The following is a 23,548-nucleotide window of genomic DNA, read 5'->3' on the forward strand; positions in this document are numbered from 1 at the left end:
CAATATTAAAATGAATAAAAACAGCATACTCAAAGCTCTGGGCAACATCCGGCGATGTCTGCCTGCTAGGGCAATGAAAATTTGCTTGGACAGAGTGACTTCTGGTTTCTCATACCCCCACATCTCCCCCAAATCTGTGCCAACAGTCCAGCACAGATTTGGTGAGCTTAAGTAGGACTGCAAGAGGAAGCAGAAGCAGAAGTCCCATTGTGTGAGTAGATCCCTGCTTGGATCTACCTTGGATCTCACCCCCCAAGTACTGAAAAATACACACATGCAACATTTATGAAATTTTCTTCTCATCCTAAAAGCTTACTATCCTGTGTTTACAACAATAACAATAACTAATAAGAGAAATAAGGGCAAAACATACAGTTAAGATTAGAACAAACAATTTTGTTGTAATAAAATTATCAAGTTTGCCAACATTAGGAAAAAAACAAAACAGTAATTTTCATTTTATTATTTGCCCTGGGGATAATTTTCAGCAGGACAAATTCAATATTTGGTCGATGTTCCTAGATAACGATGTGCAATCTTCTTGAATATATTAAAGATTCCTGTTAAAACACAGAAAAGTTTCTGTTAAAACTGGGCATTGTCTCTTTTATCATCTAAGTATTTAAAAATGCTTTACAACCTTCACACTGGAGAGAGCCCATTTTGAATATGTAAGCAAGGACATTGACAGCCTGGAAAGGGTTCAGAGAACTTGGCTCTACATCACTTTTTAAGAAGTGCTTGATTTTATTCAGTCTTTTGTTTTATCACCTCCAATTCACACCATTATCTTAAAAGTACTTTGCATCAAGACTTACGACACAATCCAGCCAAACATTTAAAAGTTCAACATTGATTTCGGCAGGAGAAAGTTAAACACCTGCTTAACTTTCTCATTGAAATCAGATGCACTGATTTCTTAACTTTGCCGTGATCATCCCTATAAATATGTATATATTACAGAAAAAGAATTGCTCGATACAAATCCAGACCTTTGTTATTAGACAGTATCATTGTACCTACTTGCTGATCGTTCAGAGCATCTGCTTTGCATCTAGTATTGTCTACACAGTGGCAGCAACTTTCCAGGGTTTCAGACAGGGATTGAACCTGGGATCTTTTGACATGGCAAAGCCTAAGCTCCACCACTGTGTTACAGGGTCACCTGGCAAAGTGGGGCTGACTGCTCCATACAAGTCACTGCTTCATTTACTCCAAAGAATTAGAGAGCCAAAGAAATCTACACATGTAGACTTGCTGCCTAGACAGTGAGGCTTGAAGGAGCATCACTTAGGCCCTTTGGAAAATGTAATAATTAATTCTCTCGGTACTTCACTTTCAAACTTGGCTTTATAAAATGGGCTTAATTAACAACTTCAGATTGTTCTACAGAGCTGGCACAAGAGACGTTCAGTTTTGAAAAGGTGGGGCTGCTTTCAGGTGTGGTTAAAGATTACACTGCTTTTCGACAGCGGAATGCCGCGGTCCTCTTTTAAGTGGCAAGGTTCCACTTGAACTGTTGGCATAGCAATACACATGCTTTTGAGGTATACCTGAGGTGGCAGAGTAAATACATCCTGCCGTTACACCTGGTCTGATGCATTCAGCTCACAGTGCCTGACTCAGCCAGAAAAAACCCCTGGAAACGAGAACCCCCCTCCCAACTCCCCCTGGTTTACACCTCTGCCCATAGATGAAGTGTAACTGTGGCAAAACAAAGACACAGCGCCACCTCTGGAATACAGAAAACAGTCCTCCAACCACATCAGGTTACATATGGGATAGTGTTCCTCCAGATTTATTTTTTTAGCCAGTTTATAAAAGTATTACCAAACTGCCAACACATTTTTAAAAACCGTGTTAAAAAAAATAATCATAAAAATATGAAATAAGGAAACAGAAAACAAATGGATGACACTGAATCAAATTAAGTCTCTGAAAATGCTTGGCAAAACAAGTGTTTTCAGTCAGTGATGAAATACCAAAATGGTAAGTGCATGTCTGATTTCAGTGGGAACGTGGTTGGACTCCAACTCCCATCAGCCCCAGGCTGTTTGTTCAGGGATGATGGAAGTTATAGTCCAGCTGCCATCTACAGACTACACATTCCCCATCCCTGGGTCCAGATCTGTTTTAAAAGGAATGTATTCATTGTAGCATTATACTGTAGCTTTGTACAGTAAACTGCTTAGGGACTATTGTCGTTAATATAAATTGTTTAAATGAATGAATTAAAAATAAAACTAGCTTGCTCTGGCTCCTATATATCAGAAATATCTAGAGATTCTTGAAAAGAAGAAGGGTCTCAGTTCTTCCCTATTATAACTGGCCAAGATTTCAAGGTCTAAGAGCTGATACATAACCACACCTAGCATAATGCATTAATGTGACTCAGCATCCCCCTGCAAATGTGCATTCCTTAAGAAGGCTTACTCATCAGCAGATATTGGTTGTGGCAAATTCTGATCAGACACATCATAAGCAAGAAGACTATTATGAAGAGCTGTGTGAAAGGAATGTTCAGTCTGACTTGGACTTCAGTAGGTGTCACCCATGGGCTCCCATCTAATGCCCACCAGGTTCCCCTGTCCAGTGCTGCTGCTTGCCATTGTAGTTCCACACATTTCCTCTGACACTGTTCCCTCAGTCACTCTCCTCTCTCTCTCTCTGCCATGTCTTCAGACATTTTTTGATGATAGGCAGCGAATGAGCCATTGCATTTTGGCAGTGGAGGACCTTGGGCTCTCAAATTTCAGTGGCGCCTTGTGCAATGCCAAAATTCAGCTCCTCGCATGCCTCTCGCGCTCTGTTCTACAGCACTGTTTCAGTGCTCCCTGCAGTGTGGCGCCCAGTGCTGCCACACCAGTCACGCCACCCTAAAACAGCCTGATTTTGGGCAATCTAATATGGTAAGTGGTCACTGCAGATCGGAGTCAAGTTTGGTTCCCATCCAAAAGTGGCACAGCCGCCCATCACTAGAACATATCTGGGAGGCCAGTGTGCGTTTGCGTCTAGTGACAACAGGAGGATCAGGCTGGTCAGTGACAGTCTTTCTGATCCCCAAAGCCCTCAGCCCAGTTGCCTGACCTGGCTGACCCCTAATGTTGGGCCTGCTTATACTGAGTCAAACCAAAGGTCCATTTAGCCAAGTAGGATCTGAAAGAAAGGCCTTTCCCTGACTTGCTAATAATAATAATAATAATAATAATAATAATAATAATAATAATAATAATAATATATTTATACCCCGCCCATCTGGCTGGGTTTCCCCAGCCACTTTGGGCAGCTCCCAACCGAACATTAAAACACAATACAGCATTAAACATTAAAAACTTCCCTAAACAGGGCTGCTTTCAGATATCTTTTAAAAGTAAGATCGCCTTGCTTATTGCCTTGACATCTGATGGGAGAGCGTTCCACAGGTGGGCGCCACTACCGAGAAAGCTCTCTGCCTGGTTCCCTGTAACTTCACTTCTCGCAGTGAGGGAACCGCCAGAAGGCCCTCGGCGCTGGACCTCAGTTTCCAGGCAGAACGATGGAGGTGGAGACGCTCCTTCAGGTATACTGGACCGAGGCAGTTTAGGGCTTTAAAGGTCAGCACCAATGAATTGTGCTCGGAAACATACTGGGAGCCAATGCAGGTCTCTCAGGAGCCAGTGCAGATCTCTCTTGCTCCTAAGAGTCTTTCAACATGTAAACGACGTGATTCACCACTATGACTGCTACATGCTCAAAGAGGAGTGGCTCATGCATGGCCCTCCAGATGTTGGAGTCTAGTTTCCACCAGCTGCAGTGAACATGGCTAATTTGGAAATTTCAATCCAGCACTAGCTGGAGTCTAGTTTCCACCAGCTGCAGTGAACATGGCTAATTTGGAAATTTCAATCCAGCACTAGCTGGAGGTCTACAGGTTCTCCATCCCTAACATAGACAGGCATACTACTCTTGAGATTATTACAAAAGGATAATTGGAATTACGAATGTAGTTATACTCCTGACCTGGTTATGTTTGAATTCCCAAGGAAACCTAGCTCAGATATAGGATTTGGGGGTGGGGGTGGACATTGGGCATTGATAACAGCAATCTGAGTTACACCCCAACACAAATTCTGGCCTTGTTTTTCACTGATAACAGTTGGCCAGAGTGATTGTGAAAGATGCAACAGCAACCGCAAATTGTCTTTAAATTCCTGATTATTATCCCAGTGTGGGCAATCCTATGCACTCTTACCTGGCAGCAAGTCCCACTGGATTCAACAAGTCTGAGCAGGCATGCATCAGATTGCTCTATTAAAGAATGCATACGTATTTTTCGGTTTCTAATGGCATTGCTGACATCTAGTGGTAAAACTTACTAAACTTCAGTGTAGGGATTAAAATCTATTTTAAAGTTATATCTTAAAGGTTTGATCCAGCCAGTGTTAAAACGTTTTAAAATCTCATCCATATGAATGGGAATAAAACACACACACGTTCTTAACAGAAGCCTTATTCTGGTGTTATTAGAGCTGGCGTTGTTAAGACGCCCAGTGGAGCTGCCCAGAACGGCTAGGGTAAAATAAGAACATTATTATTATTATTATTATTATTATTATTATTATTATTATTAATAATAACTTGCAATAATTTTGGGGGCCATGCACACAGACCTCACCCCCCACCCGCAAACATCCACATGGATGCTGTTTTCAACCTTTGCATCGTCAGTGCAAAAGATTGAAGGGACCTTCTAAGAATATGTAGCTGAATGCCCTCAGAACCTTGCCTAAGGTGAGGAGACCTGTGTAATGAGGTTTTGCAGTCCCAAGGAGGCACCTAAGCACCTTTAACTGAGCATGTGCAGAATATTTTTCTGCTGAACAAGTGAAGGTTGAAACTGGATCTAGCAAAGCCATGAACAGGTATGTGAGCACAGGGCTGCTGCCCACAACATTCGCACGACTTCTTTCACCTCAGTTCTAATAATGCCTGAATGCACCTTCTGTGATTTAAATAATTGTGAGTGGAATGCAGTGAATTTTGGTCAGATCCCTCCATGTCTTCATTATCCCAGGGCCTAAGTAAACATTACTTTAATTGCATAGCTAGCAAAGACATCTGGATTTGTAAACACCTGGCATGTGTTTGGGGAGGGTGGAGTCATTTTCATGGGCACTACAGTAGATGTGTAGGGGAGGTTTAGCTTTCCTTCCCCAGCTGCAATCCCATTAAAAACTGTCGCTGCCAGGGCCAGCCATGGATGTTCCGCCACTCCAGGTCAAACAGAAAATGCTGCCCCCCCCACTGCTGCTGCCTCCGTGCCCACCTGTCTTCCTCCTCTGCTGCCGCCTGCCTCCTCCTCCTCCGCCTGCCTTGGAGACAGCTGTGGCAGGCAGGCATGGAGGAGGCAGCCAGGCGCAGAGAAGGCACAAGAGGAGGGATCTGCCACCTGAGGCAATTTTCTGACCTCACTGCCTAGGCAGTGCGGCCCTGGTCCCTGCAGGGCCATCAGCAGTCATTGAGATTATTATCATCAGGCTGTATATCATTTTGATAGGACCAATACCTAATTTCTTTCCCATTACCTGCTTCTTTGGAGTTTAGCCACTTTACTTTCCAGTAGTAGGGAAACGAGCATTTTTCCACGATTTTTGACGTCGTGGTAGGCGACCAATTGGCTGATTTTCGGCAAAGTCCTTCAACCTCTTTCCAACCACGTCATTAATTAAGCCTGAAAATTTAATTGCTTTGAATGGAAGTTTATCCAATGAGCCATTTAGATAATTTCTTTGAAGCTATAGTCGGCACGGCAATTGTACTGATTTATTTTGATGCATAGTTGTCCACAAGGGCTCAGGGGATATTAGATATCATTAGGAAAAGAATACATAGTTCATAAAACATACATAGGTCAGAAACTAAATGCAAAAAGGCTAGAAAATGAAAGAAACAGAGGTTTACATGTGCAGGAAAGTGCTTTTCATCTTTGGGTGTTGTCTTGTTTTCGGAGTTCCTTAGCAAGATCAACGATAGTCAAGAGATACATATCCCCAGTGCTTTTTTTCCTAAAAAAAATGTTTAGGGGTACTCCAATTTTCCTACTCCTATTTAAATACTGCCCCTCAATGAGGCAAAACTTAGATTCACAAAGATTTTAGGGGTATGCATACCCATAGCTGTCAACTTTTCCCTTTTTTTGTGAGGAATCCTATTCGGAATAAGAGAATTTCCCTTTAAAAAAGGGAAACATTGACAGCTATGTGCATACCCCTACGTCCCCCCAGAAAAAAGCACTGTATTGTCTTTAGATTTGCATGTCCTAAAAAAACCAGTGGCACATGCATGATTCCCCAGCACAGCAAATCATGTCTGAAATTTGGGGTGCCTGGGTCTGCTGCCCTAAGACAGTCAAAAGTCCCATTAGGCATGTTTATGAAATTTTAAATACATAGGAAAGGAAGGAAGGGCAGGGTATGACTTGAAGTAAAGACTTTCCCACTAGTTTCAGCATGAGAGACTGTTCAAATCATTTGAGCCAAATTTAACTTTGGCTGACTTATATCAGAAAGAGCAATTCAACCACGAAATCCATTACTTATAAAGGTGGTGGCCTCTCCCTGGTGGTGCTCTTTCAGTAGCAGCTAACTATTAGGGATGTTCTAGCTCTGGGTTTCTTGAACTGAGCAGTAGTTGGACACTGGAGTGCTCTGATGGTGTTTCCTGCTTGGCAGGGGGTTGGACTCGATGGCCCTTGTGGTCTCTTCCAACTCTATGATGCTATGATTCTATGATTCTATATACTCTATAAGATCCCCACTAACTCCACATGATTCTATGAAATATACAGTTAGAAACAGAAGTTTGCATCTAGCATTGGAGGGTTCCCATATTTAAAAAAGTAAGAAGACCAGGACACCCTAAAAGTTGTTGAGCTTTTTGAAGGAAGACCCCAAAATTATTGTGTCCCCCCCCCCGCACATATGGCAGCCGTGAACATTAGCTACAAGTAGACCCACTGTAGCTAACAGACGACAGCTAATGAAGGTCCATTAATGTCACTGAGTGGAATTCAATGGGGTGCAACCCAGAACTACTTATTCACAATAAACATTCCTGTTATTGGGCTTGTCATTCTAGGTTTTCTCAATAGTTTTTGAATCAGCCTTCTTATTATGTACCAGAAACAAAATTGGGCTCACATTTGGACTTCTCTTAAGTTTACCTACATCAACTCTTCATGGATAATTTGCAAGCTGAGTTCTAACAATAAGTGTGTTTATAACAGCCATGGTGAAATATACTTGTAATGCTCAATTCTGTTTGTTTGTTTGTTTGTTTGTTTGTTAATAAGAACGGTACCTGAGATCACACTTGGAGTGGATCTAAACACAGGAAAAATAAGTCAGAAATTAGACCTTGTTAACAAAAGAAAATAATCTCTATGGAAAATTGAGTTTTTAAATTTCCTGGTCTCTGGCACCATCTGGTGTTGCATGCTTATAGTGCATTCAAATTACTGTTTCTTTACTAATGTAGCTGAGTCCCTGATCACAGTGCTATTCTGTAATCAGTATGGCAGAATGTTAGCTAGTCTGTATTACCTTATTTCTACTAACTTACAGTCAGTCATTACTCTTCCTAGCTGGTTCGACGCCATTCTTTTTACCACGCCGCTCATCAAATATGGAAGGAATTCTTTCTCAACATCTATATGATGTAAGAGAGCAAAAGAGTCCACCTGGATCAGTCCAAAGACCCACAAGGCCATCCTTCAGCCCACACAATAGCCACCCAGATGCCTCTGGGAAGCTGAAAGGCAGGGCAGGAGTGCAGTAACATCTCCCCTCTTGTGCTGCCTAGCAACTGATATTCAAGAGGCATACTGCCTCCGAGAGGGGAGGCAATACAAAGCCACCCTGACTTGTGCCCTGTTTGAAAGTCATCTGAATTGGTGGGCATCCCTACATTTTATGGTAGTTCAATTATGCATTGCTTCACAGAAGGACTTCATTTTGGAACAAGCAAAGATGACAGGGATTCTTCTGTTCTAAGCTGAGTGGTCTGAAATATACATCTCTTCTTTTTAATATTCCAAAATATCTCAGCTGTCTGCAGATATGTGTGTGTGTGTCCTTGTTTAGTTCATTTTAGCTGATTCTTTCCACCAGGGGCTAACCTGTTTTTTGGTCTGAGGGGCACGTTCACCCTTCGCCAACCATGTGCCAGTTGTAGGTGTGGCTACCTTCACAAGGCTGTACACGCACAGGACACACGTAAGCACACAGTCCATGTAGATCCATGGATCATGGGGTGGGGCGTTATCAAAAGGGTTGTTGATCTGATGACTAGGGAGGTGTGAGATGCGTCCCTGTTAAGGTGGTGGACTGGGTGGAGAGGTTTAAATATGTGTCTTTTTCGCCAGTGCCTCCAAAATTGGGGGACCAGAAAAAAATTGCTTGGGGAGGCCTGGTTAACCCTCAGCTGGGGGTTAATCAGCCCTGAACTTTGTGATGCAGAATTCCCGTTTTAAAAGCTTATGTGCAATAAAGAATGATACATACCTCTTTCTATGATGTCGAAGAAGAAACCTTTATTGTGAAGATCATTAAAGACTGAAGGAATGAGGTTCGACAAGTATTGCAGAGAAAAGGCTCGAGATGAAATTTTCTGCTTGACTTCTGACGACTTTGTATTTGCGGTGACCTGCTGCGCTTTACGGCGAGCCTTTAAATAATAAGGAAAGGGAGCATATAACTTCAAGCAATGTAGACATTTTTCTATGGAACCATAGAATTGTAGATCTGGAAGGGAACCTAAAGGTCATCTAATCCAACCCCTTGAAATGCAGGAATCTTAACTAAATCATACATGACAGATGCCCACCCAGTCTCTGCATAAAATATGCCAGTGCTCTAAAACAAACAAAAAAAACCCTTTAATTAAGTGCTGAAAAGCTTGCTGAATCCTGACAAAAGAAACTGTAAGAATCCTATTAATTACTTTTAATGAGATATTAAAATCTTTATTAAACTTTATTAATTTGTGCAATGTGTGAAGAAACCATTTTCATAAAAAGGGGAAAAAAATGATACAAGAAACGGAAACTGAAGAGAACAATACAGCATGTACTTCATCCCAGGCCTTCAAAAGCTTATTTTTTTCCAAAGAGCAAATCTATGAAGCAGGGGTAGAGAACCTGTGTCCTGAAGATGCTATTGGACCCCAGCTCCCATCAGCTGTAGCCAACATGGTCAATGCTCAGGGATGATGGGATCTAGAGTCCAGCAAAGGAACTATTTCTGTTTACCTGTTTTGTATTTTAGTTCACCACATCTTACCATGCCTTTGTGTGATAACACCTTTTTCTGTCTGTTGATGGCAAAGTTTATGGCCTGGCCTTTGATGAAACAAGGCTGCTTTCTAACTAAGTGGTTGCCTGGTTACCTATGGTGAGTGACAATTGCTCCCAGGTGACCAGGTGAGGTGCACCATCAGCACTGCCTCCTTCCCCTATTGTGCTTTTCTCTTTTGCCCCCTTAGTTCTGCCAAAACACTGCTCTGGCCATATTCCACTGGTGAAACCCAACCAGTCTTCAGATGCTATGAGTGTGGCATGTAGCTATACAGTCCCAAATCGGAACCAATCGGAAGCAGCGCTTTGGTTTCCAAACGTTTTGGAAGTCAAAAAACTTCCGGAACGGATTCCGTTCGACTTCCAGGGTACGACTGCATTACATTTATTATGATGTCTCTCTCTGTGTGATTATACAGAATGAAGAGCGGGTTAGGAATTTTTCAAATGAACAAGCAAACTTGGGTTCACATCAGCTATACCTTTTCCTCATTCCGCCGTATCTCTTGTTGTTCAAGGCGCTGGACTTCAGCCAGCTCTGCGTTGCGCAGTTCGTGATATCCGAACTGGTGCGCCTGAAGATTGGCCAGCTCTTCTTCCTCCGTGACTTCCAGCAAAGCTTGCTCCACGGTTTTCCCAACTAAAACTTCAACAATTGGTCTGACTTCAATATCAAAGTCAAAGAGCTGAGGATAAAAAGCCAGCGCTGAGTCAACATATAATGTTATGTTTTATGAAGGGGGAACAGAAATAACTGACTACTGAAACAATTGCTGAAATTACAAATGAGCCTTTCATTGGTGACAAGATTGTTGCCATATGTCCGGATTTCCTCGGACATTACCATGGGATTTCAAAGGCGGAATTGACGTCTGGATGGAATTTCAAGTCAACTGAAAAATCACACTTTTGTAAAAAAAAGTTCAACAACTTTTGGGTTTTCCTAAAACAAACAAATAAAAAAACCTCAACAATTTTGGGGTCTTCCTAAAAAGCTTTTTGAAATATGGCAACCCTAGATAAGGCACTTGCAAGGAGCATGTTAACCTTTTACAAATGATGGACAAACAGTAACACTAATAATAGCAAATGCTGAAGTTTTTATTAAATGTTTTTAATACTGTTTTTAACACTGATTGGGAGCTGCCCAGAGTGGCTGGGGAAACTCAGCCAGATGGGCGGGGTATAAATAACAAATTATTATTATTATTATTATTATTATTATTATTATTATTATTATTATTATTAAGTAATAACTATTTTTACACTATTTGGAACTTGAAACAAACTCTGTCCAGAACAAAATCCAAGGCTGCTAACAAATCTAACAGGGGGAGATAGTGGGCTGGATCTGGACATTCAATCTTAGCATAGAGCCATTGAAATAGTGGAGCTTAAGTTAATCATAATTTAAGTTCTACTGATTTCCATGGATCAACTCTAAGCATGATCATGGCTGGATCCATCCCATTGTGCCAGCTGTTGCCTGTTCTCTAGCTTCATTTTGTGGCAAAATCTGGCAGGGTCGGATATCCTATTAGAATTAGTTGCTTTTCATCTGAACCTGCTTGTAATTCTGGAGCAACACACTCGAGAAGATCTCTTGCCAAAATAGCTTACCTTGTTCAGGAGTAGCCAGTTCGTTTACCAAAGCCAGGGACAAAATAGACCTGCTTCTATTTCCCCCCTTTAGACATAATTTTGCGCTCAGCTAGCATATGAGAAAGGGCACTTAAGCATGCAGAAAATCTACCTGTAGAAAATTATGGCAAGGAGGTAGGCAGAACGGTGATTTTCTTTCAGGCCTCCACATTAGGTGATTTTGTGCCATAGAATCAAGACAAAGGTAAATCCTAGCACTACGCTTGCTCTGTTTGCCATTGCATAACAAAATCATCACTTGGCCTCTGATAATTGCTGTACTGCCTGTTGGACAACAGAGATAGCAGGAGCGGGTGGTCCTGTGGTCTAAACCACTGAGCCTCTTGGGCTTGCTGATCAGAAGGTCAGCAGTTTGAATCTGTGTGACGGAGTGAGCTTCCATTGCTGTGTCCCAGCTTCTAGCAGTTTGAAAGTACACCAGTGCAAGTAGATAAATAGGACCATTGTGGTGGGAAGGTAAATGGCGTTTCCGTGCACTCTGACTTCCGTCACAGTGTTCCGTTGTGCTAGAAGCGGTTTGCTCATGCTGGGCACATGACCCAGAAAGCTGTCTGTGGACAAACGCCGGCTCCCTCAGCCTGAAGCGACATGAGCGTCATACCCCATAGTCTCCTTTGACTGGACTTAACTGTTCAGGGATCCATTACCTAGAGATAGTATCTTTTTGATAACTCTACTGGATCCAAAGGGCCAATTAAATCATATTTACTTAGGAAGCATTTTGTCAACAGGAAAGGATAAAACTTGCATGCCACATGCTATTTTGTTCTTCCAGTATTGAATTTTACAATGTGGTGAATGCAGAGCATTTCTGAATGCTTTAATTTAAGAGGAGAAGGGGTTTTACTGTTCAGGTAGTTTTATCAGGTAAATTAAGCTCTGAATACCTCTCCTTCTTCTATTTGTGTAGCGACATCTGCCCCAGTTTTTGATGGTACGAACAAGGGGCTGTCTGGTCTCAGCAGGAAAGCATCTGTTTGACATTCCATATCAACTTCGATGATGCGGTCTGCAATCTCTTCCAGGTACAATTCTGAAACAGTGACACAATTAAGACTATGGTTAGGGGGCTGCTAGCTTCCGCAATTTAAAATTGGCAAGGCTGACAAGGGTGGGGGAAGCTGGTACAAATTACCAAGGTTCAGAATGGCGCCTGGGGCCCAACTATCTTGCATGTTTTATGTAATTCTTACCAAAGTATATGTTTCATAGTCAATGCGTGCACAGAATAATGGCTTGTGAACCTGTGCTGTGGACCAAGCAATTCCCAGTATTAATATGAACATTGGCTTCTGCGCTTTGACATTATTAGGACAATGCAGTCTCAACTTATTATGCTCAGCCACGTTTGTATGTGAACGCTGTACAAATATAACAAAGTTGTTATGTGATACTCATTGTGTTGCGTTACACGTATAAATTTAACTTTTAAAGTGTATGGTAAGCTCAGCAATGATTGTGTGGGTGCTTATATTATTGATACAAGTCATTAGGCTCTTAATATCCTTAACAGGTACAGATATGATCATATTTATCATTAATGTAAAATTGAGACCACACATTTATTTTATATCCCATGTACCATAAATATTTTTAGCTGGTCTGATCTTGTTGGGGTGGAGAGGTCTGAATTTTTTCCACCAGGGTTCAAACCCCTTCTTAGTGGCCCTGAGCATGGCTCTCATTGGCTACTTTTGGAGGAAGGGCAGGATATAAATAAAACCAACCAATCAATAATCTTTACTGAAATAGTGTGGGTCAGAGTCAACCAGTGAGTTGTGTCAGCAAAAGCCCTGCACAAGGATTTCTGGCGCTTTACCTGTCTGCACATCGGCCCGGAGCTGGGGAATCTCAACCTGAGGGGCATGGACTTCGCTCTCTTCCTTTGCTCTCTTTCTGGCAAGCATTTTCTGGTGGGCTTCTCGTTGCTTCTGAATCTCAACAGGATCAGTTTCAGCAGGGCACTGGGAAATGGGGTGGAAAGTTCCTCTTAAAATAGCAGCTAACCTAGGCAGAAGACAGGGCTTTATTTCAGCCAGAACTCAATGGAACTTAGTTCCAGCACCTCTCAGGTGAGAGCCATTGCCATAATAAGAGAACAAGGGAGACATTCATGGTGCGTTCCAGCACCCTTTTTTCTAGAAAAATAGCAATGGTGGTAGAGATGAGAAAACCTAAGGTTTCTTTTTCCTCTTTTGGCTAGTAAACAAAACTCTTTCCTTTGGAGTCCTAGGCCAGGAATAATCCAAAGAAATAATCCAAAAAAAACTTAGCCTGCTTAAATCCCATTGAAGTCAATGGAACATACATTCTGATCAGATGTACGCCTACTAAGAATTAAATAAGGGTAATGTGGTGGAATGCATTTCCCTCCCACAAGTGTGGGAGACCCTAGTGTGGGAAGTCCCCCACCATACTTCAGTCCAAACTGTGTTGCATCTGTGCCTGAAAATAGCATTGCAAAAATGGGGGGCTCAAGAAAATAGGCATAGAATTAAGGTCAATGGGACTTAAATATAACCTTCAATCTGTGGCAGTGTAAGTGCTCTAGGTGGCACTGCAATTTACTTAAACTTCTCTTCCCCAAAGCACTGAGATTGGAGAGTCCTGGTAAAACTATTCTCTCTGATTTACTTTCCAGTCCCAACTAAGTTCTCCCTCCCCTGGAGAGATAATTGTGGAATCCCTGGATACTTTCAGAATCCACTACAGGTTCCAAAGTAGTTTTCCATATGTTTAAATGTGCCTTACCCCAGAATATTTGTCAACCATGTCCTCTTAATCTGCAGCATTCCTCTGCTAAACCTGTGATGGCCCATTCACACATGCAAGTTGTTGCTTGATGCTGGTCATCATTTGATTAACATTAACGTGTGAACCGGCCTCAACAGTGTTCTCTTGGATATATGTGTGCATTTCCAACCACCATTTGCTTGTTTTCTCATGTTCAAGAAAAATATAAAGATTTGTGTAAAAAGGACCTACCCAAGGTAATGACTGAAGAGCATATGTGTTGCCTCGAACCACTCTTCTGTCATACATGAGATTCCCATAGCAGACTGGGTATTCTTCACTGAAATACATTAAATTAAGACAAGAAAAAGTTCAGTGGAGTTTGAAATGTTGTTAATCCAATATTTCTTAGAACAGAGATGGTGACCCCCAGGCCTCTTTAGCTAGCCGATGGGATTCTCCCCAGGCCACATTCCTTATTGGCACTGCTTTGTACCCTCCTCAAGTGCTTTTTGCCTGGCTGGAATTTGTTCCGGAACTCTGGTAATGTGTCTTGCAGACCCTCCAAGTGTCCCTATTCTCCAGGGATGTCCCTGATTTAGAGAAGCCGTCCCGGTTTCTGATTTGATACCGGAATGTCCCATTTTTCCTTAAAGGTAAAGGGTAAAGGGACCCCTGATCATTAGGTCCAGTCGTGGACGACTCTGGGGTTGTGGCACTCATCTCGCTTTATTGGCCGAGGGAGCCGGAATACAGCTTCCGGGTCATGTGGCCAGCACGACTAAGCTGCTTCTGGTGAACCAGAGCAGCGCACGGAAACGCCGTTTACCTTCCCGCCACCTATTTGTCTACTTGCACTTTGACGTGCTTTCGAACTGCTAGGTTGGCAGGAGCAGGGACTGAACAACAGGAGTTCACCCCGTTGCGGGGATTCAAACTGCCGATCTTCTGATCAGCAAGTCCTAGGCTCTGTGGTTTAACCCACAGCGCCACCCGCATCCTTAGGGTGTCCCTATTTTTTCTTAGGGTGTCCCTATTTTCATTGGAGGAATGTTGGAGGGTATGGAGTTACCCAATCCCCAAGCTGTCTGAAGGCAATCCTGTATAGGGAAGGTGTGTGTGTGTGTGTGTGTGTGTGTGTGTGTTTTTGTAATGTTTAATGTTTTATTATGTTTTTCATAAATGTTGGAAGTCGCTCAGAGTGGCTGGGGCAACCCAGTAAAAGGTGTGGGGTATAAATAGTAAAATTATCGTTATGGAATGGGAGACCCCCATTTTCATTGGAGAAATGTTGGAGGGTATGTTCTTGGTTGCTGGGGTGGAGGACAGAGAGGGGTGTGTGTAGAGACCAGCCTACTGTACAAGGGTAAAATTCATATTCATTCCTCTGCCCTCCACTGGTATGTGGCCCAGAAGGGAATGTGGCTGTTGGACTGAAAATGGTTTCCTGTCTCTGTCTGAGAAGGACCCAAAAATGAAGGACAAAAGAAAAAGGAAGAACAAAAGATAGAGAAAGCTGTACTTACCAACCTAGAAATGCATAAAAACATACAAAGCTACTTAGATGAACTATCTGCCCACCCAGGCTAGTATTATGCACTGTGGATGTATTCTCTAAGATCTTGGGTGGAAGTCTTTCACAAACCTTGGTACCTGGTCATTTGGAGATGCCAAAGACTGAACCTAGGATGTAAGGTGTGTGCTCTGCCACTGAACTATTATCCCTCCCCAAAGGATAGCTGTCTGGCTACCTCCACTCCACTCTTAAACTAGGGCTGTGTACACACAATATCTTTAAAGTACATTTCAGGCACTTTCTTTTCCTCAAATAATTTTGGGTGCTGTAGTTTACCCCTTACGGAGTTACAATTCCTAGCCACCCTGAACAAACTACAGTCACACCTTGGAGTTTCACACCTTCCATTCCGGAAGTCCGTTCGACTTCCAAAACGTTTGAAAACCAAAGCGCAGCTTCTGATTTGCTGCAGGGAACTCCTGCAGCCAGTCGGAAGCTGCAGGAGCCCCGTTGGATGTTCGGCTTCCAAAAATAGTTTGCAAACTGGAACAGTCACCAGGTTGGCGATGTTCAGAGCCGAAACGTTCAGGAACTAAGCTTTTGGACTTCCAAGGTACAACTGCACAGTGCCCAGAATTCTTTAGTGGAAACAATGTCCTTTGAAGGTGCTTTAATGGTATAATGTGCAACATGTTACTTCTGGTGGGTGGATTTCTCTAGAATAAGCCATGAAAGCGAAAGGTTATTGCCTGAGAATTCTCCCCATGAAGCTGAATGCTATGTAAGGTGACAAATTAATTAGCAAGTGGGGCATTAGCACAACAAGAGCCATATTGGATCCATTTCCCCTTTGTGAGGCTGGTGTACTGCGTTGTTCTGGTTAAGAGTAAAAGAATTACATGGCCCAAAATTCAGTGAAAGATCTTAAGTGAGTGACAAATGGAAGCTTTGAAAAACAGGACAGCAAAATTTATAACTGCATGTATGGATTCATAAGTAGTCTTGTTATTTACAGAAAAGTTCAGAGATACAAGGTTTTGCCTTCTCATGGAGAGGGAACATTTGTTATATACACTGTGCAAGACATCACTTTCTACTATTTTACCACCACTTAAAAAACCACATTATTCACATGGCAACCGATAGATAATTCTACTTTTAAGAACTTGAGTACAATGATGTACCATTTGTTCGTTTGTTTTCTTCCCGCTTTAAACTCTAAAGCTGTGTTCCCCAGCCTGCTGCTCTTTAGATTTTCTGAATCTGTCATTGGTGACATTTACCAGATTTTTCATGGAAAGGGAAAATTCAGATTAAACAGGGCAGGGGATATGAGCTGGCATTGCAATGCTGATGATGTTGTGTGGATGCTGCGGAAAACTTGCATGTGTGAACAGCACCATTTCCATGGTAAACACCCAACAGGAAGCGACCTACAAGTCCCTTCATCCTTGACCATTGGCCATCAAGGCTGGGGCAGATGGGAACTGGAGTCTAAAAACATCTGGCTGGAGGGCACAAGGTTAGAGAAAGCTGCTCTAAGGTAACTGTATGAGGAAATACAGCAACCCTAGAGTAGGTACCCCAATAGTGGGACACACTTACTGCTCATGTGGGCATATGTGGGAGAAGAATCAGAGTAGATGATAGGGTAGAAAAGCCAAAGTTGGAGATGGGAGGGCCTGCTCATGCCAAGATAGTCTCTACTCTGGGACTGAGGATTGAGGGTAGGACTACTGTGGTCAGGCAATGCTACTCACTGATCACTGGCTGTTGGATCTGGAAATCGTTTTCTAGAGGGCACAACTCGGGGGCGGGTGCTGTAGGAGTAAGTACTAGATGCTGGAGCACCATTTGGGGTGAAAATCACTGAGCCTGTGGTCATTCTGAGATTTGTCCACTTTTATCCACTTTAGTTCTAATAGACTTTTCAAAGTCTTGGTGGCATAATAGAAGAATCCTCCTTGCCCACTGTTGCTAGGCGATGTGGAGTTCCATCCTAAACAACGGTTGCCAAGGTAAACTGATCCGGGTTAGGCAACTCTGCTGATTAGCTGGCACTCCAACATTCTGAACTTCTCCTAGACTTTTCCTGATAAATTTTATCAGAGCCAATTGTCGCTCCTTTTTCTTAAATGTATCTTAGGCTGCACTTCTGTGCCCACTGATCTCAGAATAAGCCCTATTGTCATGGACTGGTTGGTTGTAGAGGAATGGTGGGAGGAACCAGCAAGGGAAGAAGGCTCAGAGTCCAGGGATTGGTGGTGGGACAACAATGACTAGTCATAGGGGGAAGAAGGAGAAGATTGGGAAAAGGAGATGTCAGAAGCTGTAGAGGTAACAGGGCTTAGTGAGCTGGGAGAGTCTGTGGCAGAGAGCAGTCCGGAATCAGCATCAGAAGCTGCAACAGGAGGATGGGAGTGAAGGAAGGTGAGGACAGGTGACCCCACCTAGGCCCGAAGTCACCCCCCCCAATAATCACCCCAGGCCTCAAAACTGTCCAAAATTCCTTTTGTCTTCTAAAAATCCACAGCTAAAGCTTTCCTCTGCTTTTTCTCACAAGATGATGTGCATAGGCAAACCGTTACTTTTATCAGTACAAGAAGGCTTCGAAAAGCTAATGAATAGGCTCTGTTCAAAGCAGGCCTGAGAACTGACTTTTATCTCATTCTAGTTGCAACTTCTTGGACATGCTGAACCACTCTCATTCCCCCTTTCCTGGGAAGGGTGCCAAGAGTCCAAGAGTCCCAAGACAGGAGCTTTCTGTTCATGCTCAGAGGAACTCATGGGGCAGGACTCCTGAGGGAGGAGAAAGGGGAGGGAACTAGAAGGGGAATATATGCTCTGTGCAAATGACTGTGAACCCGTGCTTGTTTTGTGAATTATCACTCTTGCTCCTTCTACCAGTTCATGGATGGTAGAAATAAAGCTTTTTCTCCGAAACTATTCCTTGAGTGTCTGTTGACTCCTACTTCCCTTTCCCGGGCGCAATATTTTTCCCACCCGAGGCAAAGCCTCATAAGGCTACAGGAGGAGAGAGGCCAAGAGGCCATAATGAGTCAGGCTGGTGAAGAGTCATGGGTGTCTCCCCCTTCTACTGTGACCAGCTTCTGTTCCCCCTTGTATCTTGGAACAAGAAGAGGCATGAAGAGGGAGGAGGAGAGGTTGGTTGCATGCCTGGAGGTACAATCTCCAATTGCTTGGGGGAAATCCTGGGGAGGCAGGGACTCTCAGTCTTGGCAACTGATCCATGGGGCAAGACCTACTGGGTATGAGCTGCTATGCTCATTAGGCCCGACACTCTGCCAGGTCTGTGTAGATTGTGCTCTTGCTAATAAAGAGTGAACTCCAACTTGCATGATGTTACTGCCTACTCACTCCTGACACCTACTAAACTAAGCGGGTCCTACTTGTGAGTAGGATTGCCTGTTAATTTGGATTCTGATATTATACAGGGAAAGCATATTGTCAGACGCTCAGGAGCAGAAGCACAGGGGAGAGAGCAAATAGAGAGCGGAGGAGAGGAATCCGAGGGGAGCGTAGGGGAGTATGACAGTGATCCGAGGGATTCCATGAGCTTCTCCAGCGAATCAGAAGATTCCCAGAAGGGGGCGCATATGGTAAAGGCAAGGGGGGTCCCAGGGGGGACGCACCAGAAGCAAGGGGCCAGCGGGGACTCCCAAGGGAGCAGCGGAGGATCAGGACCAGCTCCCCCACCAGAGCGCAGTGGGGGGGGAAGAGTCACATGAGTCAGGACCAGCCTCTCCTCCAGCGGGGAGAGAAGATGAGTCAGGGCTGACCACGCCCCCATCGGAAAGTGGGGAAACGGAGGGGAGGTCAGGTCCAGCTAGCCTCCCCGAAGGAGGGAGCAGTGACACAAGTGTAACGGTCAGAAGGGAAGTGGGAGGCTGCGCGCGCGCGCCAAGTTCAAATGTGCAGGAGCGCGGGACAGCAGAAAACCCGGATTGGGAGCCAGGTTCTAAAGCCCGAAGGAGGGAGGGAGAAGAGTCAGGGGACTCAGCGTCAGAAGAGTCTAGGAAGGGTGAGACCCCGACTAGCAGGCGGACCCAGAGGAGGAAGGAACAGAGGAAGAGGTGGAGTAAGGCTAGAGTCTTAAACTGGTGTCAGGGGGGAGGAGATTCAGACGGAGCTTCGGCGGTCTAAGGTTAGAGACGTAGCGTTGCACGCTGCGCGTGCGGAAGTGAAACTGAACTTCAATAAAGATTTTTATACTAAAGAACGAAGCAGCGTTGGTCTTCTGTGAGCTGGGACCTCGGGCAGCGCTGACACATATTATAAGCATTTGCCTATCCTTCTGTTGTCTTTAACATTTCCTCTTCAAAGCTATTTTTAAAAGCTACTTTTATGCTTACATCAGGCACAACAATGAAAGAAAAATGAGAACATGCCAGTGCTGTTCTTCTGTTGCCAGTTGCACATGAGGAAAGAGGCAAATGATGCATGTCACTGGTATTATAGCATTTGCAATGGTCACTCCTGGGAGTTTTACCACAAGATGTCACTGCGATCCTTTTGTGTGTGTGTCACTGAACATATTTTCCTCTGGCTGCAGCCTCAAACAGCGAGATGTTCTCAGGCATACAGCTCTTGTGCAGATGAATACAAATGTACACTGCTGTAATCAACATAGTATTTGATACACAGTAAAATAATGTCTCGACTATAAAACATACACATCACTCTGAATTAGAGTCATGGAAAGAACTATGTGTAAGACACACACAGGCTGATAATTGCTTTGATGAAAAAGAACCACATGCTTACTGGAAAAGCTCTGCCATGTGCATGAAAAAAAACCCAATTGTCCAACAACTGTAAACAAGTTGATTCCTTTCGTTGTTGCTGAGTAGTCGCTTGACATGTAGAAGTTAAGCAGGTGAAACCTTCCCTGTTACCGTATTTTTCGCCCTATAGGACGTACTTTTCCCCCTCCAAAAATGAAGGGGAAATGTGTGTGCGTCCTATGGGGCGAATGCAGGCTTTCGCTGAAGCCTGGAGAGCGAGAGGGGTCGGTGCGCACCGACCCCTCTTGCTCTCCAGGCTTCAGGAAGCTATCCGCAAGCCTTGGGAGCTCGTGGGAGTTCCCACCGGGCTCCCAAGGCTTGCGGACAGCAGCCTGCAGCCCGAAACCTGGGGAGCGCAGCGGAGCGCGCCCCGGGCTTCGGGCAGCTCTCCGCAAGCCTTGGGAGCCTGGCGCGACTTCCCGCTGGGCTCCCAAGGCTTGCGGACAGCAGCCTGCAGCCTGAAACCTGGGGAGCGCAGCGGAGCGTGCCCCGGGCTTCGGGCAGCTCTCTGCAAGCCTTGGGAGCCCGGCGCGACTTCCCGCCGGGCTCCCAAGGCTTGCGGATAGCAGCCTGTTCTGGGGGCTGGGGTCGGGGGAAGCTCGGGCTTCCCCCGCTCCAGCCCCGTGCCTGGGGGGGAAATAAAAAAAAAATTCTTTATTCCCCCCCCAAAAAACCTAGGTGCGCCCTGTGGGGCGAAAAATACGGTACTTTCTTTGGATTACTTGGTCTCATTGGTGGCTAGCTTCCAGTTTCCAGTACTAATCACTGGCAGACAAACCTGCCTCATGGCAACCATGTTCTGCCTCCAGTGTCAGAGGCAACACGCCCCTGAATGTTATTTTCTGGGGATGACAAGTGGGGAGAGTGCTGTTGCACTCAGAGCCTGCTTGTGGGGTTCCCATAGGCATCTGGTTGGCCACTGTGAGAACAGGACGCTGGACTAGATATGCTTGTGGAACGTGGGCCACTTATAAACGCCATCTCCAACTCCTCGAAAGATTCCATCAACGGTGTCTCCGAAAAAATTTATACATAACCTGGGAAGACAGGCAAACTGATGCCAGTGTACTGGAAGAAGCAAAGATCACCAGTGTCGAAGCAACGATTCTTCAACATCAGCTTCATTGGACTGGTCATGTTGTGTGGATGCCTGTTTATCGTCTTCCAAAGCAACTACTCTATTCTGACCTTTAAAATGGAAAGCGTAATGCCGGTCAACAAAAGAGGTTCAAAGACTCTCTCAAGGCAAATCTAAAACAAGTAGTATAAACGCTGACAACTGGGAAACACTGGCCTGTGAGCGCTCCAGTTGGAGAACAGCCTTTACCAAAGGTGTCATGGGTTTTGAAGATGCTCGAACTCAGGACGAAAAGGAGAAATGAGCTAAGAGGAAGGCACACTTGGCAAATCCACACCGTGATCAGCTCCTGCCCAGAAACCAATGTCCCCAGTGTGGAAGGACGTGTGGATCCAGAATTGGCCTCCACAGTCACTTATGGACTCACTGTAAAAACCGTGTTTATGGAATACAATCTTACTCAACTACGAGTGATTGCCAAAGAAGGAGGAGGAGGAGGAGGAGGAGGAGGAGGAGGAGGAGATAGGCCTTTGCTCTGACCTAGCAGACTCTTCTTAAGTTCTTATCTTTATGCCAGGACAGATTTACTTGCTAAATGTGGCTGTTAAAGGCACAGGAGCAGGGCTAGTAATACCACTCAGTCTGCTAGTCTGCTGTTGGATAAGTGTGTTCAGTGAGTGCGTTTGGACAAATTTCAGCTCCTGAGCCAAACTGAGGTATGGTGGTACCTCGGGTTACAGACGCTTCAGGTTACATATGCTTCAGGTTACAGACTCCGCTAACCCAGAAATAGTACCTCGGGTTAAGAACTTTGCTTCAGGATGAGAACAGAAATCGTGCTCTGGCGCGGCGGCAGCAGCAGGAGGCCCCATTAGCTAAAGTGGTGCTTCAGGTTAAGAACAGTTTCAGGTTAAGAACGGACCTCCAGAACAAATTAAGTACTTAACCCGAGGTACCACTGTAGTTTGAAGGAAGTGGGAGGTTATTGGTTTGCTTTATATTTGTTCTTGTTTTTCTTACATATTTTGTGTTTTTATTTTGTATTTTTATGCTGTGAACCAGCCTAAGATTTTAGATGAAGGGCGGTATACAAATTTAATAAATAATAATAATTGTGGTCTTGTCTGAGCTGAAGTGGGATCTGTACAAGGTACCCCAAATTAGGGCCCTCTCCACTCCTTGTGGTGACTTGGATGTCCAAAAAAGCAACAGGCAAAAGTCTGCTGAAAGGGAAATCAGTGTTTCTAAGCTTACCATATAAAGAAAATGTTTGGATGGATGTGGGGAGGGGAAAAGTAGAGCAAACACCAGGGTGCAAAGAAAAAGGACAAGGCAGAACTCTATGTGACTGACAGGTCTCGCTTGTAATCAGAGGGAATTATTTAACCAGACTCTCTAATCCAGCTGGCTTGGGGAGGGAAACAAATTTGTCTTAATTCTTCCTTCTCAAAATTTCAAATTTAAAAGCTGTCTATTGTAAAAAGCCTTGGACTTATTTGCACTGGCAGAGGAAGAGGGGTGCTGGGGATGCGCACCGCCCCCGGCAGCATGATCCCAGTGGGGTGCCATCGTGGCTGCCCCCCACCCGCGTTGGGTGCCACACCCCCGCAGGCAGTGTGCCACACCCCTGGGACTCATTCCACGCCCCTGTGGGTGGCATGCCACACCCCTAGGACACGCTCCAGCCATGCCCCCGCCTGCTCTCCACCCTCCTGGTGCTGGGGCATAAAGTTCTGCCACTGTCTATTTGTTTGGAATTTGGCAAGATTGATTTGTAGGAACTCCTCTCTTACATCCGTTATTGCAAAACCAATTGTCTGTTAAATATTAGGCAAGATTAACTGAATCCTTTTTTACCTGCTCCAAAACTGTAAAGGCCCTTGAAGGAAAACAGCTGCACCTTCTTTCTGACATTTGGTAGGAGACATCCCCTCAAAAGGAGCAAACATGTTTGCAGATTTCTTCCAATTCTGCCCAAAAGAATTTTTTTTTAAGGTGCTCAGCAGAAACCCCACCAATCTATTTGTCTTTGATTTGGCAGGCTGAATCCGCTCTCGTGCAATTTCATCCACTTCTGTCAACAAGGAGAAAATGTAATAGCTATTTTTAAATTTTCCAGTTGTGAACGATAGGAAATGAAGCCTTTTTGTTCCTGAAGCAGACTTGGACCCTGAGCCAAACCAGGTAGTCTCTAAAGTGTTTCGAACGAATGTGGGCTGTTTTGCAAATCAGGCAGTCTCTACAGTGCTTTTGACCGAGGCAAGTAGTTTTCTGAAGCACCAAACTGAACTGAATTTTCTGGTTTGTGCATGTCCCTACTGACAGAAATGAAGCTGCACTGGCAGGATGACACCTCCACTGGCTGAAACTTCTGGAACACTGGCAGGAAGACTCCAGCAGGGGGAAAGCTCCGCTGGCAGGAA

At 44.4% G+C, this 23,548-nt stretch overlaps 1 protein-coding gene and 1 long non-coding RNA gene across 3 annotated transcripts in view; one reads left to right on the forward strand and one right to left on the reverse strand.

The window, feature by feature from the left end:
- Positions 1-375: 375 nt before the first annotated feature.
- Positions 376-17,184, reverse strand: RSPH3 (radial spoke head 3). Of its 2 annotated transcripts, XM_053382297.1 has the most exons (9): positions 17,003-17,184; positions 13,979-14,066; positions 12,813-12,957; positions 11,881-12,026; positions 9,814-10,017; positions 8,541-8,703; positions 7,600-7,686; positions 5,565-5,710; positions 376-560 (listed from the first exon to the last, which is right to left on the reverse strand). In XM_053382297.1, the coding sequence occupies exons 1-8, from the start codon at positions 17,125-17,127 to the stop codon at positions 5,589-5,591; spliced, it is 1,080 nt and encodes a 359-aa protein (XP_053238272.1). In that variant the 5' UTR covers positions 17,128-17,184; the 3' UTR covers positions 376-560; positions 5,565-5,588. The 2 variants fall into 2 exon arrangements, with proteins under 2 accessions (XP_053238272.1, XP_053238273.1); XM_053382298.1 differs by lacking the exon at positions 5,565-5,710.
- The window catches only part of LOC128410705 (uncharacterized), a 29,521-nt gene continuing 15,484 nt past the window's right edge, over positions 9,512-23,548 (forward strand). Inside the window, exons 1-2 of the long non-coding RNA XR_008329582.1 lie at positions 9,512-9,699; positions 11,904-12,018. This is a non-coding gene — a long non-coding RNA (uncharacterized LOC128410705). The remainder of the gene's footprint in view (positions 9,700-11,903; positions 12,019-23,548) is intronic.

The sequence above is a fragment of the Podarcis raffonei genome, chromosome 3 (assembly GCF_027172205.1).
Source record: "Podarcis raffonei isolate rPodRaf1 chromosome 3, rPodRaf1.pri, whole genome shotgun sequence".
Lineage (NCBI taxonomy): Eukaryota > Metazoa > Chordata > Lepidosauria > Squamata > Lacertidae > Podarcis > Podarcis raffonei.